This window comes from Crassostrea angulata, chromosome 1 (assembly GCF_025612915.1).
Source record: "Crassostrea angulata isolate pt1a10 chromosome 1, ASM2561291v2, whole genome shotgun sequence".
NCBI classification, from domain to species: domain Eukaryota; kingdom Metazoa; phylum Mollusca; class Bivalvia; order Ostreida; family Ostreidae; genus Magallana; species Magallana angulata.
Genome location: NC_069111.1, coordinates 47,173,185 through 47,192,749, shown reverse-complemented (window position 1 = coordinate 47,192,749; position 19,565 = coordinate 47,173,185). Strand labels below are relative to the sequence as shown.

General features: G+C 31.5%; 1 protein-coding gene and 1 long non-coding RNA gene across 2 annotated transcripts; both read left to right on the top strand.

Moving 5' to 3' along the window:
• Positions 1-2,723: 2,723 nt before the first annotated feature.
• Positions 2,724-11,635, top strand: LOC128155416 (uncharacterized). The gene is made up of 2 exons (XR_008239601.1): positions 2,724-2,812; positions 11,578-11,635. It is a non-coding gene; the product is annotated as an uncharacterized LOC128155416 (long non-coding RNA).
• Positions 11,636-11,639: 4 nt separating this feature from the next.
• On the top strand, positions 11,640-14,815 carry LOC128192794 (integumentary mucin C.1-like; the record flags this gene model as incomplete). The annotated part of the gene is made up of 6 exons (XM_052865768.1): positions 11,640-11,769; positions 12,298-12,429; positions 12,927-13,031; positions 13,466-13,558; positions 13,943-14,102; positions 14,210-14,815. Coding segments are annotated over 6 exons (801 nt in total), but the record flags the coding sequence as incomplete, so codon positions are not given.
• Between the last annotated feature and the right edge of the window lie 4,750 nt (positions 14,816-19,565).

Here is a 19,565-nt window from a genome sequence, read left to right as displayed (position 1 = left end):
TCTATTAACTTTTTTTTTATGAAGATAAAAATTCAGAAGCTTTGTTTGATACAGATAAACATTTCCGTCATCAGGTATAAAAAAATTATATTTCCATGTGATCATATATTTTCCTTCTGTTCATATTTAAAGTTTATAATGAATTGCCATTTATAAGTAATTGTTTAGCAGATTTTGATATAAAAGTACAGCTTATTTTGCTTCAAATTATATTTTTTATTCATCACATTCAGAATGCAATCAACATTCACATTGTCACTGTAGTGACCACAAGAGGCCTTTATGTTTCCAAGGACAATGCCACTGTAGAGGTATGTCCATTAACACTGAAAATTGCAAAACATGTACCTTGTATCGGCGGGAATTAGTTTTAAGAATAGTATATCAATCTGAGAGTACAAATTAATTTGATTAAAATAATTACACATTGAATGGTCATTTAAGTGTCTTTGTACAGCAAAATATAATTTCAAAGATACCGCTAATTTTGCTTCAACATGTTTAGAATGCTATGAAAACTCCCAATGTGGGCATCACTGTAGGACCAACCAGAGGCCGTATTGTTCCGATGATGGACACTGCATTTGTAAAGCTATAGGTAAGTTCATCAACAAAAATGGGAAATTGCAACACAAACACTTTGCATCGGCGGTGAATTAGTCTTAAATATACCAGGTAGTATGTAAATCTGACAGTAATATTTAATTTTATTTATAAAAAACCACACGAACGTCAAGTGCTTGACAATCTAAACTAAGCTAAGAGCGCAAATTGTTTTGAAGAAGGCAGCTTTCTAGATACACGTTAAATTCCTATTTATTATTAAATTTTTAAAATTCGGTTGGAAAAAATGGTTTTTATCATAAATTCTCTCGAACTACTTCTTCCAAATGTTATGTTAAATGCTTATAGTATACGATGTCCTATTGGATAGATTTTTTAGCTTGTTTTATAGTTACTGAAGTACTTATATTATAAATATCACCGGGGAAAATAAGGTGTTTCTATATATCCGGCGACAATAAAACTAAAATGCTTTAGATGGTAAAAAGCACTTTATTTGAACGTTAGGTCGGTATGGGTGATTTCTGGGAGTCCAAAAACTACACCCGGACAATCCGAAACCTAATTCCTCCCTCCTGACAATGGTGTATAACACAATATAAATAAGAATTGAAAACAATAGAAATTAGCACTTAAGCACGAGTGACATATGTCATAGAGTAAAACTTCAATATGAGTGAGTCAATTAAATCAAAGGTGAGGTGTAAGAGTTAATAAAATAATAAAGCAATTATAACTGAAGTGAATAATTGTCTTGTACAAAGGGAAAGGTATATTTATGAATAGATAACAGTTACTCAAATTTCACTCCATGACAATTCCCTCACGCTTCGAAAAATGAGACGTCCTCGTCTAGAAGATAATCGGAATGATTTGTAGGTAATGTGCAGTCTGTATCTCAGCGTCGTTTGCTTAGGTCTTGGCCGGAATATGCAAAATGTGTTCTACATTGCGGAGGTCCACAACTGTAACACAACATTCTGGGCTGAACCATATTTTAAACGAACCTTTGTCGTCGGTCGCCACACCAGGAAAATATTCCTAGGATTCGAATGCAATAAATCGGTCGCTTAAAAGAACATATAAGCACAATGGCAAAGAAATCCACACACGAAACACACAGAACGAGAACAAGTGTTCGCAGGATGACGTCATCCCGCTCTTGTTACATGCTGGATGGAATCCAGGCGTAGAGTATGTCCGTGCAAGTCCTGGGATGTCCAAAACTCGAAAAGCAGCGACGTTGGTATATGGTGGTAAAAGTCGGTTGAATCTTCTGCTCTTGGGTTGTAATATCGGCGTTTGTTGATGTTCTTGGAAAACTCGCTCGGTTGCTAGTACGCAGGATCTAACTGCTACAAAGTATACATGTATGTGGCAGCCCCGGGTAAAATACCCTTAGGATATCTCCACCAAACTATCACCGGGGAAAATAAGGTGTTTCTATATATCCGGCGACAATAAAACTAAAATGCTTTAGATGGTAAAAAGCACTTTATTTGAACGTTAGGTCGGTATGGGTGATTTCTGGGAATCCAAAAACTTCACCCGGACAATCCGAAACCTAATTCCTCCCTCCTGACAATGGTGTGTAACACAATATAAATAAGAATTGAAAACAATAGAAATTAGCACTTAAGCACGAGTGACATATGTCATAGAGTAAAACTTCAATATGAGTGAGTCAATTAAATCAAAGGTGAGGTGTAAGAGTTAATAAAATAATTAAGCAATTATAACTTAAGTGAATAATTGTCTTGTACAAAGGGAAAGGTATATTTATGAATAGATAACAGTTACTCAAATTTCACTCCATTATATAAATATCGCAACTTAATCATTGATATTAAATTACGTCATACGCTTTAACTAATATTAGAAATTTATTTCGAAACATGTGACTAATAGACCACCAAATATCTAATATGATTTTTTTGGCGTAGTGTGGAATACCTCGAGCTTGCTGTATATGTTTTAGTCCAACGTTTAATAATATTTTGAAATTTAAAAAAAGAAGAAGGAACAATTCAATTTATGCAAAAGTCAATTGTGGTTAATTGATTTATTTTTTTAAATATTCTGTGCAGTGGTATCAAACACATATTCAACTTATTTAACATCATCCCTATTTCAATTGCTTAACATCATTTTCTTTCTTAAGATTCAGAGTGTCTTCACGTCGACTGTTCTCACCATTGTAATGCCTCTCAAACCTTTTTTTGTTCACTTGGATTCTGCCATTGTGGAGGTATGTTATATATAACAAATCAGTAAAGAAGATTAAGAGACATGATAGGACCTTTTTTGAAGCATGGTATTTACATGTATGTTATAATTACATTCAACTGTGTTTTTGAATTAAATTTTGTGATGTATAAATGCCTCTAAATGCAACAATTAATCACTGCGTATGAATTTACATGTAATTTACATAAGTAGTTCACAAATAATGTTTTCTATGTAAAAAGATTAAAAAATATATTTTATACATGTTGTCAAAACACCATGTTTTACAATTATTCAACAAAAAGTTGATTTTATTGTTTAAAGGAATATTTCAAGAGTTATTTTTCATGGATTATAATTTCATTCTCATCGATCTCAACTCAACAGTCTATGTGATAGCCAATTTAAACCGGCTTTTAGAAAACAGCTGTTCTTGCCGGTACTAATTGACTCCCTCCGTGTTGTGCAATTTGTATCGATTAATTTAAGTAAATAATTGATTTCATCAGTAAGGGAATGTAGATATAAGCATTGAATCTAGCGCGCCATTCAATTTGTCTGCCCGCCTGACGACAGTTATTGACACGACGACGTCAAAAATAAATCATTCAATGCTATAATGAATACCTGTCTCGTATAGTTGCTTGAACAGTAACAACGTGGCTGCAGTGAAGGCATTTGATACCCAGTCGTTCTCAAAATTGCTACTCCATTACACTGGTTACGTTGTAAAAAAAATTAAGTTTGTCAGATTGTTTTAATAATTTGATTTATGTGCATTGTAAAAAATATGCTATATGATTGATAATCGACTATACTGTTTACGCTGAGAAAAAGAAGTGACGCTTGTTAATCCTTAATCATATGACAGTGAAAAGAATCGGATAGATGCATGCCGAGTTTTTGAACAATGAAAATGTGATATAGTAAAAACGGATGATTTAGTTATATGCCTATTAAATAGATATATTAAATGAAACTTGGTTCAGATTAGATCGATTTTGGCTTCATTCCTATCGGACAGTAAGTATTAGTAACGCTTGTTAATGGTAACATTGCGACAGGTTTTAGCAATCCTTAATTAAAAAAAATATTGACGAGTGGCAAACAATTTAGTCTCTAAAATGTGGGCAACCACTATCATAAGCCTTATAGAAAATGTTTTTGCCCAAGAGATATTATGAAAACCCAAATATTATAAAATTTAACTAGCTCATGAATACTTTTAATGTAGAAAAACTAAAAAAACTTGTCAATATTTATTTTCAAAGTCTGTTCTTCAAGAAACCAACTTTAACAACCTATTGTGATTTTAACCTTTTTTCGTCATTATTACTCCTACTGTACATGTGATCCTTGACTGTGTTCGTGTACATTTGTATATACTGATTTTGAACCTCAAATACCAGTGAACTGGTCTTGAGTGAATAAAGAATTGAAAATTGAGCCTATATAGCGACTTATGGAAACCACTGTGACATCTATAATTTGGCTGTTAAAATGATAATAATGCGTTTAAAAAATAAACATGATTTATTGTATATAAATGGAATATAAAGTCCTTAAATCATTTACTGCAAAACATGCTAAATATTATCCCGTTACTTTAAGAAAAAAAGAAAGATCTTAACTTGAGCGAAATTGAGTCATATAAACGAGAATGACTATACTGCTTATCATGCATGTCTTTTATGTCAAGAGAGCCCAGTCAACGTTTAATACACTAAAACATAATATTCAGGTGTACATCGTTGATCTTTTATAGTTTACCTCAGTGGTGTTTTACTTTACTTGATATATTAAATATAGAACATTTATAATAAAACAATTAACACGGAAAATCATATAAATTATGACTTAGAGAGGATCCAAAAAATTTATATTAAGTCCTTAATCGGGACCAATGGCAGCTTTCTATGGCTCACAACTCAAGGGCATGTGAAAAAGATATACATTAGTGCCTTAATTTAGCATTGGAATTAAATTATTTTATGTCCTGTAGGTAACGTAGTTGTTTCAAAATCATTGGTACTTGACCTAAGATAATTTTATTTAAGATAAGATTTTTTTCCAAATAACTCTCAGCAATATAGGTAAAACTGTTACAGTGGTTATTTACACTGGTGGTAAAATACGCATTAGTCAAACATTGCACGTGGGTACTATGTACGTCGTTGCGTGATTTACCACTCTAAAGTTTGAATTATTTTTCCATACATGCAGGGGTATATTGCATGGTTTTAAGCATACCGCGTAAACAGTGTACATGTACATTTGCCCCACGCGTTTTGTCAATAATCAGGAATATTTTTAATTTTAAGAGGAAAAAATTCTGTTGCTTTCAAAATGATAATAAGTTGGAATGACTACATTTGCATAAATAATGCAAAATAACGTATTAAAGAAAATTTTTTGCAGTATGACGTCGTGAGCTTTGTAAAGGTAGTAAAAATGTTATGTAACAGTACAGTGGGATTGATATATCACAAAAAATTATGCAACCGTTATAGGCCTATATGAGCAAAATGTGTTAAGCTGTTGGTTAATATGAGCTTTTTTGGTAATTATTTTGTCAGCGTTTTTGAACTTTATTTACTTTCTTTGTCATAAATTTATTTCAGGGTAGATATTCTGCAAAAAAGATGATGATAAACAATTAATTAATATTTTTTGTCAAAAAATCTTAACTGTACAGACTACCATAATCACGTATACCGTTAGAGAGACAGAGATTTGTTATATACTAGTTGGTATAAGTCCACTTCATCATTTTAGGGATGAGAATGCTGACCTGCGGTCATTGTGCACGTCATTTTCATCACATAATACTTCATATCCAATATATTCAGGAGGGCAGACCCAATTCATTTCTACAATTGTGATTTTTATGAAAATTTTACATGATTAAGAGTAACTAAAGATATAAAAGGATCAATCCCTTAATAACATATCATAGAGTTTTTTATAAAACATTTCAACATTTGCTGGTATCACTTTTTTTTCTAATTGAACATACCTGGGAAAAGCGTTATGTGAAAAATTGTGCATTAAATTTTTTTTTTCCAAATTGAATTTTTTGAAAGCAAATGCCAAAGTGCGATGTGTTGTTATTTTTTTTTAATTTTTCATAATAGGTATTGCGAAAACTTTATGAATAAAGGTCACGTACATCACATCGAGGGGATTTATGAAAGAAAACAACTATAAGTGTATGCCAAACATATTTATGATAAAATAAATCAGAATGTTAGCTCAGGAACGGGTTTACTCTATATACGATACGAGTATTGAAAAATGATTTGTTCACTGACTCAAACTTTGTATTTATACTTGTCTAGGTAGATGGTTATAAATAACTTGGGCTTATCTAAAACTCAATTCAATACTGTGACACCCCCTAATAAAATTTAAGCATGTAAAAAAATGTTGAAAAGCGCAATCTAGTGTGTAATATTTACATTCCACATATTTTTTGCATGTAAAGTGTGCGGAAAGCTATTGCAGTTATAAGACTGTAACACACAAGGTTATTGAAAGGTTAAAATGTCCAGTTTTATTATGACGTCATAGACGATGAACACTATACAATGAAATCAACGTGCACGCTTGTGGCTGTAACCGGATTTCTAAATTAAAGGTATAAACAAGGCATGAGGTTAAAGAACCAGGGGTCAAATCGCTCACCTGAGGAAAAATAGCCATAATAAAATCAACTTTATGTAGTTATATACAAAAGATCAAAACAATAGTAGAAAAATCCTGTATGAAAATATTTTTGAAATTTCCTCCAGATATTCTATAGTCATATTGCAGTTCTCAAAAAGATCTTAAACAACTGTTTATATGTTGGATATAAAGCTACATCAACCCTTGGTCCCCGTGTGGGGCCCAAGAATTGTCTAGGGTCCAAAGTCTTAAGCAATTTTAAAGAATCAACAATACATGAATGTCAAAATGCTTGCATAAAAGTAATTCCATATATTATAATATTTGAGTTTTTGAGAATAGTTTAAATTATTTTCCATTGTAAACTTTGACCCCCTCCCAATGTGGCCCCACTCTACGGTGAATGCGGGACTGTTCGCCCTGAAAGACCGTTTGCACTGAAACGTTTCGCTCCGAGATGCTTTGCACCGTTAATTTATGTGTTCATAATCATTTGTTAACAGTAATTTATAGTTACTTTTGAAAGGGACCTCGATACGATTTGTCTGTTGCATTGTTTTGTATTATCATTATTCAAATATGTTACCCTAGTGTTCATAATTAATTAACAACACCCGCCCCATAATTTATTCTCTTCATTTGCTTGACATGGAGAGTGTCCAAATTAGTTACATGTATAACACCTTAATCAGACACTTTATGAAATAAACATAATATCTACTCGTGGATAAGTATTTCATTGATTTTATTTGAGTTCTTAATCAATTTGCAACAATAAGTACGGTGATTTTTGAAAGTGAATATCAATCTTATAAACGTAGCATTTATATAGTTATATTTGATAAAAATGGCCTGATATGTTTAAATATGATTAACGACTTATTTTTTAATTAAGATTTACTTAATTATTACTAACTATATTTACTCAAATTACAATATTTTGTATTGATGAAAAAATAAATGGAATAACACAAGGAAATTATTAGTTAATTTTAGAGCTATACGAGTTTATAAGTACGGTATCTTTATATAATATTTTATACCCGATCTACTATTAATTGACAACTTTTTAACTTTACAGTATTGAGAAAAAAGACCCAAGATACATGTCATCTTTATTACAATACATGTGTGAAAGAGTGATAATACAAAAAAGGAGAAAAAAAGAAATCTAGAAATTTGAGAGAGCCAACTCTCTCAAATATAGTTTTAATGAGTGTCTCCTCTTTAACTTGACACAGTGAGCCACCAAATTAGTAATTACACCTTCCGCTAAATAAACATAGTTACATCAACGCGTGGATAATTCTTTTATACATTATTACATTGATGCATTATTCAAGTCATCACTGAGTGAATTTGCAACAATAAGTAAGGTCATTTATAGACAGTGTTTAAATAAAATCAATGTTAATCACATTTATAAACGTTTATCTCAAAAACATCGCTGTATATATCGCTATGAATAAATAAATAAATTGTTGCAGCGATTTAAAAGAAATTTTTCGCTATTTAGATTTAGATTACTATTTTGACTCTAGAATGATCGTTGACACAAATATAGAACAATCAAAAATACACTTCTTCTATTCAAATTTCTGGAGCAATGAGATGATTAATATTCCAAAACTACGTACTTACGCACTTTTTAAAACAGTTTTTGGTAGAGAAAATTATGTAGTTTTAGATATGCCTAAACATTTGCGATCAATTTTGGCTCAGTTTAGATGTGGGATTTTACCATTAAGAATTGAGACGGGTTGATACCACGGTGAACTCGTTGAGGAGCGAATTTGTACTTTTTGTTGTAACAGTAGTGTAGAAAACGGAATTCATCTTTAATAACAATGCCCTTAATATAGCGATTATAGAAGAATTCTTTTCAAAAATACTGGATTTAATCAATTACTACGATTGCAGATACATATGAACTAATTGTTTTTATTTCAAATTATCCTCGACAGGTTGCCAATTATTCATATCATGCTTTTACACGAAGACAATCTTTATTGTTCAGAAAATAAACATATACTAAAGCTTTATACTTATACATGTATATTTTCAATCTTGTCTTTGTTTACCACTTGATGCTGTGTTATTTTCTTTTCTTTTTCATGTGTTTAAAGTGGCATATAGGCCCGACGGGCCGGGTGTTAAATCTGTGCGAACAGTTGTTGATATAACACTTGGAAATGTATACACATGTCACTATAAATAAATTACTTACGTTCTTAAATACTACCAGTATGAAACGTATCAGCGCGAAACGTATTTAGGAGCGTATGGTCTCGATGCGAAACGTCAATAGAAGCGAAACGTCCCGTTACCCTACCGTTTAGCTACCCCTGAAGATTATGATTTTGACAAATTTGAATTTACACTATCTGAGGTTGCTTTTAATCAAGTTACAACTTTTCTAGAAAAATGTTTTTTAATAGAAGATTTTCAAATATTATCTCTATGTATTCCTTTGTAAAAATAAGACCCCCCCCCCCCCCCAATGGTGACCCCACCTTACCCCCGAAGACCATAATTTGAACAAACTTGACAGAAAGATTCACTATATATTCCTATGTGAAAATTAGACCTTCCCCATCGTGACCCCATCCAATCCCCGGAGTCATAACTTGATAAAACTTTAATCTACCCTACCTGTGTAATCTTCCACACAAGTTTCAGCTACTGAAATTTTGTTCTTCTTAATATATTCCTTTTTTAAAATTTCGACCCCAATGTGGCCCCACCCAATCCCCGGAGATCATGATTTGAACAAACTTGAATCAAACCTACATGAGGATGCTTCCACACAAGTGTCTTCTTTTCTGATTAAATGATTCTTGGGCAGATTTTTGAAAATTACGAACATATTTTCAATGATTTTTAATTATCATCCCATGAAAGAAGGCGTGGTCATTCATTATGACAAATTCGAATCCCCTTAACCCAATGATGCTTTGTGCCAAGTTTGGTTGAGATCGGTCCATGTGAGTTATAATGTAAAGAGAAACATTAAATCATTATTTTTTGAATTTAGTCTCATAACTGCAGCAGACTAGCACGCAGTTCTCAGTTTGTATGGACTCAGCACTACAGTTATGAGACTACATCTTTTAAAAAATAATGATTCGTTACAATCATTTTTCTTAGGTGGGCGATATATCCGAGCAAAGCGAAATATGGTCCTTAGTCTTTAAATAAATTTGTCTTTTTCAACAGATATCAACTGTCAACACAATTCGGAATGTAGTTATCATTGCAGAGCCGGCGAAAAATCTATATGTTTACATGGAAGATGCAGCTGTACAGGTGACGTTTAACACAACTAAATGCATGCATGAATAACTTTCAATTGATTTATGAAAATATATGTTTTAGGATTTATGACTACTTATAATTACTACTTAATATTTAGAGAGGTAAACTATTGTAAAGAAATACAATATTTCTCTAGTTTAGAAATGATATGTTTTACTAGAGGATATCTCAGTATCTCTTTAAATCATAAAACACATAAGACTTGTTTTGATATCATTTTTGCTAGACAAGAATGTGAAGAAGTATATAAGTATCCTCAAGTGATCCTTGATAATACAGATCGACTAGTTTTCTTTATGTCAGCCTGCCAAGAAAAAATTTAATTCATATAAAGTTAAATGGTCATTCTTATTGCGACAAAAATAATTCGAGAATGGATAAATGCGCATGCCATGTAATGCTTAAAATATTTAGGCAAGTGTAAACATAATCAATGACCCACGGGTAAAGCAGATGATGTTATTGCCAGCTTACATAAACATTTTACTGACATACACTGTTTTTGGGGCATGAATTTAATAAAATTCAAACCACAAGTCTTTTGTTAGTAAACGCCCTCATTTTTAATACTGCCTATGTATAGGTTTATTCACAGGACTTTTATGAAGAAAAATATAGCCATTTGCATGTTGAATGTATCTTCGCCAAATTTACTACATACAAAATGAAGTAACTTTATCATAAAATGGATAAAGACAATTCCACTATAAATATATATCTGAACATAATTTAACACGTGATAGAAAACATTGATAAAAAATTCCCTTTTGGCCGTATGCTTTCATTGGAAGTCAGATATATAATTTTATGGCCAATACAGTTATCATGATGAATCAGAATTATTAATAGAATAAATATATATTCTTTAAAACTTAACTATTAATTACCAGACTAGGTATTAACAATAGCCAAACGAGTCTTAATTAACACACTTTTTGTATTTAAATAGAAGTCATATCAAGTCAGAGATACGAATGTAATGTATCAAATAAAAAAAATTGAATCCTGAGAAAAAGAAGAAAACCTCCCGAATCAATTTCATTTCGTTCATTGCGCACATGACTATATGCTTTAAAGTAAGTAAAAATATATTTAGTCATTTTGCAAATTAAGATAATTAATTTATAAATAAACAATATTTATAAAGAAAAATAATCATAGATAAATATACAGGCAAATTTTGCTGGAAATTATATTTTTGTGCGGAAGGTTTCCTGAGAAAAATGATAAACATAATGCACTTTTTGAAATTTTATAAACACCAAACATTTTGTCTTATATTTTCCATTCCCACAAACTTTCAACTAGTGATATGTTTGAAACATTTACAGGATATCCCCGCTTCACTCTGTTGTTTAAACAAGTTCGAATTCTTTTATTTTTCAAACGATTTTTTACGAGATCAAAGTTTGAAAATGATTATTTTTTTTTTCTCTTTCGTTTGACTGCATCTGTGTGACGCATCGTGCCGAATAAACGCATCGTGCCGAAATGTACTAGGTACTCGCCAAACTTATGGAGAGTAACGGAAGTTGATGGAAACTTTCCATGTAATCACTGATGAGAATTAAAGCAAACAATTAACCAAAAGGAATCTTTTCGCGGATTTTTGCTTGATCTTTAGGCACTCTAGACATATTATATGTTTTCGGAACATTGCAGTAATACTTTGGATAATTTACGTCAATCAAATGTAAACTTTCATCGCTATCGGTAAGTTTTGGAGTACCTAGTACATATCGACATTTCGCTATTTTTTATTTGATAGTAAGATAATTGAGTGTCAATGTTAGTTTTTATTGACAGAAACAACAACTACAACAATGACGACAACAACTGAAGCACCGACAACAACAACAACAACTGAATCACAGACAACAACAACAAAAGCACCGACAACAACAACTGAATCACCGACAACAACAACAACAACAACAACAACAACTGAAGCACCGACAACAACAGCAACAACAACTAAAGCACCGACAACTACCCAAAGTAGGCAGATGTAACGTGGATTTTTTAAATAGGCAAAACGGCAAAACGTCTAGTGTCGGAATTTATCAACTCAATTATTTCTGATCATATAAAACATGAGACACTTGAACTAATGCAAGCATTATTCAAGTTTGATAAGATAAGATGTATGAATATTATATTAGGCAAAATTAAACAAGAAAACGAAATACAGAAATATGATTATAAACCATTGTTTAACTTTCCCAAATATGTCAGGTCTGATATAAAGCGACATGTATATATTATTTTTATGCCGATAATTTGGTTTAAAATCGAAATCAGGTAAAACTGCATAGTCTCAAGGTCCAATGAAGGTTATATAGGTGAGAATAACTGAAATGAAATGTGTTAAAACTTTGATAACTTATGATTATAATATTTCATTCTAGGATTCTTTTAAGTTTAATTTTGTTTAATATTAATTTTCTTTATCTAAAGATTTTTGTGCCCCAAAAAGATAAAACTTTTTAAACGTTCAAATGAGCCTGTTTTTCTTCTAATTTGTAGATCCTACCACAGTAGATCCACAACTTCTGATAAAATGTTTGAATCACACCGAGTGTAGTAGTCATGTTTGTCCGGCTGGTAAACACCCATACTGTAACTTTGGTCAGCGCTCAACCGATTGCCAGTGTACCGGTGAGATCTATGTTCCTCTCAGGGTTAAAAATAAACTCCACTTGTCAGCTTTTAAAAACACAAATTTGTTTATCTTTTTTAAAATTCTTGAACTATCTATTTCAAAATGATAAGTATAAGTTACGGTATCCTGGTTATTTCCGCCCTTTATTTCCGTCACTTTCAAACCGCATCACCTTGTCTTGAAGTTGCCAGGACATATTTTCTTAAAAGCGATAATGTGGGACATTTGAATTTGCACAGTCCTAAATTCGCCCACTGACGACGCAACGGCGAAAGGGGCAAATATTTCCCTCTATGCAGTAACAACTATGTTTGAATTCTTAGGTGTGCTTTGCAAATGAAGATACATTTGATGTAGTCTTACATCTTTATATTTAATCGATAAAGGTATAAGTGAGAAAAAAATTATTCTTCCAACTATCGTATCATTTAAATGCTAGGAAGCAGAATGCCTTAACTTTGATACACTTATCTGTTTTATGCATACTTTGTAGTTTGTACAGATGACAGTCATTGCTTTTGTCCTGCGGGACTAGTAGGAAAATGTCATTTTAACTATTTCGACCGCAGCTATTCCTGTGTTTGTGAAATTGTACCAGGTAAATTAAGAAATCTTAATTATCAATTATCTATACTTGCATGTTTGTGATGTATGTGAAAGAAAACATGAAATCAATATAACGAGATTAAAAACTAAACATTCCTTTTTCGAAATCAAACATAGATTTAGGGATAAGCATATACATCTTTCTAAAAATACGATGGTCGCAAACAGTCTAAAGATAAATTTTGTTTTAAATAAAAAAGATCGTAATTCAATAATTAATTAAAAAAATTGTATCACATTACCTATACTATTACTTATATGTAATTGTAGAATGTGAAATAAAATGTTAATAAACGTTGTAATACTAGTTATCAGCTTCGTTTTACATAATAAATCTAATAAATGGAATGTGTTTGGAATATTGGAATATGTAAAAAAGAAGTAGCACTTAAAGGGATAATAAGCTACAATGTTTTATCACGTAAGACACAACAACACAACCCAAAGAAACAACAACAGTTAACCCAACAACAGCACAGCATGAGACTACCACAACACAACAAACAACACTGGCATTAGGTACGTAGTGTACATTGTAGAATAACCCCTCCACGCCCATATTTTTTAAATTTCATTTTTCAAATTCCTTCAACAGTTTATTCGTAATGAATTTATGTTAGAAAGTCTTACTTTTATGCACGAAGTATAAAACAACAATACATCTTGATTATCTGACACTGAATCAAATAAAAAACAATGGAATATTTTTTAAGTATGCCCATACTTGATAATTATGAAAAAATGAGACTTAAATATTTATACATGGTATATCACTCTTCTATGTCTCCTGGAAAACAACAGGCGCCCACAATACACAGTAGGAAAAAAGCTACATTTAATATGTTAGTTATATGAATTGCGCATTCTTCACACAATCACACTAAATTGAAACCATAACGACAGGCATGAGGAGTTGTCACATCTGTGGAGACAATGACAACGGTATACCGTGCGACACACGATCCATTTACACCGGCAATCTTCAACAGTGTGGTCCAGGTGAAGATTTCTGTATGACGGACTTGATACACAATGGACAGCCGTTTCCTACTATATTCAAACGGTAAAAGCAACAAAAAAGAATAGAATCTATACACGCCATTGTTCAATAATATTTAAACTTGTTTCTGTAAAAACTAAACTAGAGGAGAGATTAATTATCTTATTCAGATGTGTAACGGAGGAAGAGTGCCGGAACAAGTGGCTCCACCAAACATCTGACCTTGAACACTGTACTAACTATGGCAACGTCCTTGTAGAAGGTCACTACAGCTGTCACTTCTGTTGTACATCGGACGGATGTAACTCGAATCAGATTCCTGAGAAATCCACACTATACATTAAAGCCTGAGCTTACCAGTATATTGAGTGTGATGTCAACTTGGACACGATTTGAGCTGAAATTTTTCTTTGAGAAAGAAGAAAGATAAAGAGGTTAGAATGTTTTGTTTTGTAAACAAAGCTCGAGTTCTGTTGTTGTTTACATATGTGTGGTATTCGTATAAGTTTCAATCTAATATTGTTTTTTGTTATTGATAATTATTTAGAAACACATTGAATCAGGTTATCTTGTTTGTCAGAAATTATTTTGACAAAAAATTATAATTTCTTTACTGTACAGTACTTTTAAACAAATATAAGACTCGAGCTTTGTTTACACAACAAGTGCTTCTTACCTCTGTATCTTGAATGTAGCAAGACATCCAACTTTCAAACTTTGGTGAATCATTCAAGTTGCACAAATAAACCATTTTATACATAAAAATTAAAATTTTTATTTTTATCCAAAATTTTGTCTAGGTCCCCTTACAATCATAATACGAATAAAATAGTCTTCATTTCCGGTGAGACGACTTTGTCATTAATGTAATTTTTAGTCAAAATAAAAAGTTAACCTTTCACTAAAATGGTTTAATTCGTAATATTAGTGTATTGGTCATAAACAGGTTGTCAAAAGTTGGCGGAACGCCGACATATCAATATTATCCGTAAAGAACAAAAACAAACGAAATATCGTATAGATATATAGAAAAGAAATAGAAAAGCGTTTCTTTAAAGGTGTTGGCGCATTTTGATAGCGTCGACTGGTTTGGACACGGTAGCCCCGGGTTCGAGGCTGGTCTGTCGCTATCGCGGTAACATTGTAAATTTGTGCAAGTTACTTTACTCTACTCCACTCTCTCCATCCAGGGTTTAAAATGGGTACCTGGCACATGAGACGAGCTGGCTATGTGAATGTAAAGCATTAGTGCCGTAATTTGGCAGCTCTGCTTGTATGCTCCCCAAGGAGTTGAGGATGCTATGGATTGTTCGGGTCTCGCCAGGGGGTAATATGTGGAAGACGTGCGAGGCAATGTACTTTGCGAGCTAGAGTATAAATTCCTACCTTTTTCCTTTTGTTTGATCTATTCTTTTTAGCAATTTTTAAATGTAACTTTAAAACAGTAAAACTTAATTTTATGAAGATACTTATGATAAAAAGCTATATGATAAGTTGTCTGCACCGCTTGGTGTGTCATAGGACGGACGACATCCAAAAATAAGCTTTCAATGTTTATATTAATATTTTCATACTGATGTCTGTTTGTATGAAATTTTGTGTATCGCTGCTATAAAGCCATTATTTACGCTCTTAGTCAAAGATATGAAACATGGAACTGCCATATTAATATGTTATTCATAGTGCCAGTAACTTTGTGGAGAATGTTCTTTTTTTAAATCTAGGATAAGATATATATAAATTATTGTTTTTTTTCGAAAGTGCAAATCAAATTGCTTATGTAAGATTGAAAGTTACATTCAATATCACAAAGATAAATATATTCAAAACACGTGAAGACGTTTATTTTTGTGCTCATGTCGAATGAATTAGCATTATGTATTAATAGAAAATTGAACGTCGCAGATTTCCAATGCAAACAGAAGGGGGAATATATACTTAATGTAAATATATGGATATGAATATTAATAGCAATAATCAAGCAAACTCATTGCAAGAGAATTGAAATATAGTATTTGTCTTATCTAAGTTAGCATGTACAGTGTGATACTCATTCCATAAATCTATTTTTAAACGTCCTAGCAATTGCAATGTTATCTGCTATCGTTAAATGTGGACGTGCATAAATATTATAAAATGTTCACAACATTACCTTTTCATAATGGAAAAGTCTTGAAACCCCCATACAATTTAGGGTTTCAAGATGTCATTTAGTTGCTATAGGTTCTTATACATGTACATGTATATAGCAAATAGAAATTAAACGTACACTTAAAGACCAACCTTGGGATTTCTTCCTTAAAAATAAAAGTAAATATTATTTTTGTCTATAAACTATAGTTTTGTAAAAAAAAAAATCCAAATATTTTAAAATTTAGGTATATTTCTCTACATCATTAAAAAGGGCTATGCATCTCAAGAGTTTATTATAATTTTAATTTGGCCCTGTTATCTAGCCCTTTTAAACACATAATGTACCGACTTTTCTATTTTTACAAAATGCATGTTTTAGATAAAATGATAAACTTAAACAAAATTATGAATATTCAATATTGGGACACACTTCAAGATTTATTCAGTGACAGACTGACACGAGAACCCTCGTTAATGCTCTATACGCCAAATACGTCACGGACAGTCAGTAAGTAATATTCAATATCTTACAATTCTTAATATCAGTTCACCGATTTACTGTTAGATGTTTAAATTTATTCAATATTGCGATATATGCATTTGCTTTAAAGGGTCAAAATGGAATAAATGGTAGGAGCCTACATGTTTATGAAATTTAAAGTATTTTAAAAAATAATACATGTACTTGATAAAACAACTTAGTAAACCAAGGTGAACCAAAACTAGTTGCATAGGCATACTAGTAAATGTGATTTTAAGCAGCCATTTTTGATAAAATATATGAAATAAAATAAGAAATAAATATAGTTTGTTGCAAATCTATGAACTTCTTAAAACAGCATTTATTATGTTCTTGACCCCTCTCGTCTTTTGTTTAGATTAGAACAAATTGAACATGGCTATCTGGATAAAAAAAATGCAACTGCGGAGAAACATTATATACAAATTATGAAATGACGATGAATCTAGCACAAAAACAAAAAACCGACTGAGAAATATTATGACATATTTTATATACATTAAGAAGCTTACCATTTTAAAAGAAGAAACAAGACACATACCATTATGACATCATAATTGATTGTATTTCATATTGCTATGATGTCATTTATTCATCATGACGTCATACAGGATTTGAAAGATCTGAATTACAAGCGGTTCATATAATCAGATATGTATTCTGATAATGATCTGTTCAATTGATATATCTAAATTATGCATTACTTTTTAGGTTCCAAACAGAACTTGTCACAAAAAGTCATAATTCCAGAATAAGGAGTAGGGGTAAATGTTATTATAGTATCTCATTTAAATGCCAAGAAAGTTGCCATGAAAATTGAAGTTATAAAGCACATGCTTAGGTTGGTATATGAATTTTTAATAAAAAATGTTATTGAAAACTTTTTATGTGCCGACACATTTTCTTCAAATTAAGAATCAAACACTTCAAAATTTGAAGTGCTGATTTCAGCATTATATTGATAGAGTTATGCTATTGCTTTGTTAAAAAAGTCATACTGCTAGAAAAAAGGGATACTTCCTAACAAAATATCTCTCGTGGAAGGTAAGAAAGTGGTCATGAAAATGATATATGTTGTAGTGGACATCCTAATGTAATGTGTTAAAAAAGCAAAAATATTCATTGACAAATAATTATACACTGCAACCCCCTATTCCTTTTTAAATGATTTACAAAACGATTAAAATCATGTTATTACTATTGTACATTTTTATGGATGTAAACGGTTATAAACAATTAATATTACTCAATGTCATACACATTAATAATTCAATGTGACCCATACCGCATTAAATTCTTGCACTCAAAAACAATAACGTTAATGGTCAAATGAAATTATTTTTCTATTTGTAATATGCGGTATTTTAGTAGTTTTACCCTATATTTTTAATTAAATATATAAATATAAACAATTGTTAACAATTTTAAAGGGTTTCTATCGGGCTGTCAAATTCATCATGAAAATACTCTGCGATAAATATATGCAAAAACAAGCAGTTAAAATTTTGAGTTTTTAGCGCAAGCACCAACAGTTATTTATATATAAAAAATAGTAATATAAAGTAATACTATAAAATAATATAATAATATATACACCCTACTTTATACAAAAAGTACACATATTACACATCTCGGCCATTCTAGATTTAATAAAAACTGTCACATTAACCGAGAATTTTTTTTTGAAAATCAACGGTTAAATTAGTTTGCGACCCCCTCAGTCTCCCGATCGATCCCTCAACATTTAAGCTTACGATCGATTCAACGAAACCGGTGCTTAACACCTGTAGGTAATAAAAATCACTCCTCAATCTGCATCTTCTGTCTTCGAAATGCGATAAATGCCTCAAGGAAGGACAGAAGTTTACATTCTTCAAAGAAATCCATTTATTTTATCTTATTAAATATAGCGGATGACATCCCTAAACAAGCGATAGCGGCCCCTTTTTATTAATTTATTTATGAATTATAGAGAATCTATCTTGCTTTTGATAATAATAAAATAAGAGTGAATAAATCGACACTCATTAGTGTCGATAGCTTGAATCGCCTTTTAGTGTAATGATTGGTGGATATTATCGATGATTTTGCTCACCCTGTAACAGTGAATTTTGTTCTGGTTTGTGACCCTGTCTCAGATAAACAAAAAAATGAATAAAATGAGCGGATCTTGGTACAATAGAAAATATGTATTTTAAGGAATTTAGCAGATCGGACAGACTCGTTTCCATAACGTAACTTTATTTATCACCAAATTTTCACCAGTTGAGGGAAAACCTAGCAACCAGAAATGAAAAACGTTGATGATACAACTTACAAATAATTTATTGTCATAAATGAATGTGAATGACATATAAAGTCACGTCGAACACGCTTACCCAAATTTATGTCACATGACACATGTGGCACAGACGAGTAACGTTATGAAAGTTAATGTAAGTGTACCCCAGGTAAAAAAAAATGTTTATAATGTGGAAGACCCATTGGACTTCTGCATTTTTAAAAAAGTTTATTATGAGCACAATGAGGTAAATTTTTCATGTTTCATATCTATATAGATTTTGAGTTCAAAATCTACGGTGATTGAATGTAAACATTACACCCCTATCATAAAAAATGATTTACATCTTCAATGTCATTTTTTGGGGGGTAAGAAAGGGGTTCTTTTAGAGAACATATATCAAAGATTAAACACCAACAAAAAATCCGATTTTTTGGGAGGCAATTTACTGGGGGTCGCATTCCACTTCATCTTTAATGTGTTACGGATTACGTTTACTAAGAATGAAAAAAAATTCCACTGATGATGATAAAAAAACCTATTGTGTGTTATAGACCTTTCATAGTAGTATTATTTTTCACTTTTAATAAAA